Here is a 1,294-nt window from a genome sequence, read left to right on the forward strand (position 1 = left end):
AGAAAATCAAATAACCTAGCCCGGGCTTTGGACACACATTTTGGCGGAATAGAAATGGAGTTCATTACAAAGAGCAGATTAGTAGACCCAAAAACCTTTGCAAGTGTAACTCTGCCACCAATAGTCAAGACACGTGACTTCCATATGCCAAGTTTATATTATTTTTTTCAATTTTTTGGTGGAAGTTAAGCTCAAAATTTTTCTTAACATCATGACCTATATAAATTACCAAGTAACGGATTGGTGTTTGGGTGGGGGCTATTATATCCATCTTTTGCCAATTATGTTTAAGTTTACCCAACACAAGTAGTTCTGTTTTACCCATATTGATTTCTAGACCAGAAAAATCAGGAAACTGTTTTAGAATGGATAGAGCAGTGCGAACAGAATTATGTCAGTTGTATCATCTGCAAAGCCAGATATTTTTTGTTCATGCTCATATGGCAACATAATACCATCTATTTGGTCACATGATCGAATGACAATAGCCAAAAACTCTATGGCAATTACAAAGAGAGCTGTGGACAACGGACAACCCTGTCGGATGCCCCGATATAACTTGAACCAACCTGATGAATGCCCATTATTAAGTACACAGCTTTCAATGTTTTTATAAAATACAGAAACCCATTTCTTAAAAGAATCGCCCAAATTGAACAAGTCGAGAGCTTTATGCAAGAAATCCCATTCTAGGGTATCAAAAGCTTTTGTAAAGTCAACAAACAAAAGTGCTCCCGGTTGGCCACTATTTTCACAGTAATCATTAATATCTGTAATAAGTCTGATATTGTCAACAATTTTTCTACCTGGTATAAAAGCAGACTGGTTTTCATGAATAATGGTGGGTAAAATATTTTCAAGCCGTTTAGCCATGCATCTACTTGCAATTTTGTAATGCATTGAGCAGCGATACTGGTCTCCAATTATGCAAATCAGTCAATGCTTTATCAGGTTTTGGCAATAAAGTAATAACAGCTTGTTTTTGTGTGGTAGACATGACACCATGATTGAAACTGTAATTTAGTGAGGCCACCAATCCATCCCCATTTTTTTCCCAGAAAAATAAAATTCAGGGGGTAGCCCGTCACTGCCAGGTGATTTATTTTTTGGGGATTTTTTAAGACAGAAAATACTTCCTCTTTAGTCAGAATACCTTCACATTTGTTTATTTTTATTTTATTTTTGTGGGTCAACATGTGGGATATTATTATTATTAAAGAACCCATATTTATCATTTGAATTCAAATTTGGAGAGGTCGATGCATATAACGCAGTATAATAATTTCTGATTTGC

The 1,294-nt window shown here is 35.4% G+C and overlaps 1 protein-coding gene across 1 annotated transcript; it reads right to left on the reverse strand.

Moving 5' to 3' along the window:
- Positions 1-360: 360 nt before the first annotated feature.
- On the reverse strand, positions 361-873 carry LOC146731627 (uncharacterized). Its single transcript, XM_085492966.1, has one exon. It carries the CDS (start codon positions 871-873, stop codon positions 361-363), a length of 513 nt encoding a protein of 170 aa, XP_085349092.1.
- Positions 874-1,294: the final 421 nt, after the last annotated feature.

Source organism: Saccoglossus kowalevskii, chromosome 18 (assembly GCF_978046115.1).
Source record: "Saccoglossus kowalevskii chromosome 18, keSacKowa6.1, whole genome shotgun sequence".
NCBI lineage: Eukaryota > Metazoa > Hemichordata > Enteropneusta > Harrimaniidae > Saccoglossus > Saccoglossus kowalevskii.

Bases quoted from the DNA above. Each gene is read 5' to 3' on its own strand.
- LOC146731627 (XM_085492966.1), bottom strand. From the start codon at position 873: ATGGCTAAACGGCTTGAAAATATTTTACCCACCATTATTCATGAAAAC.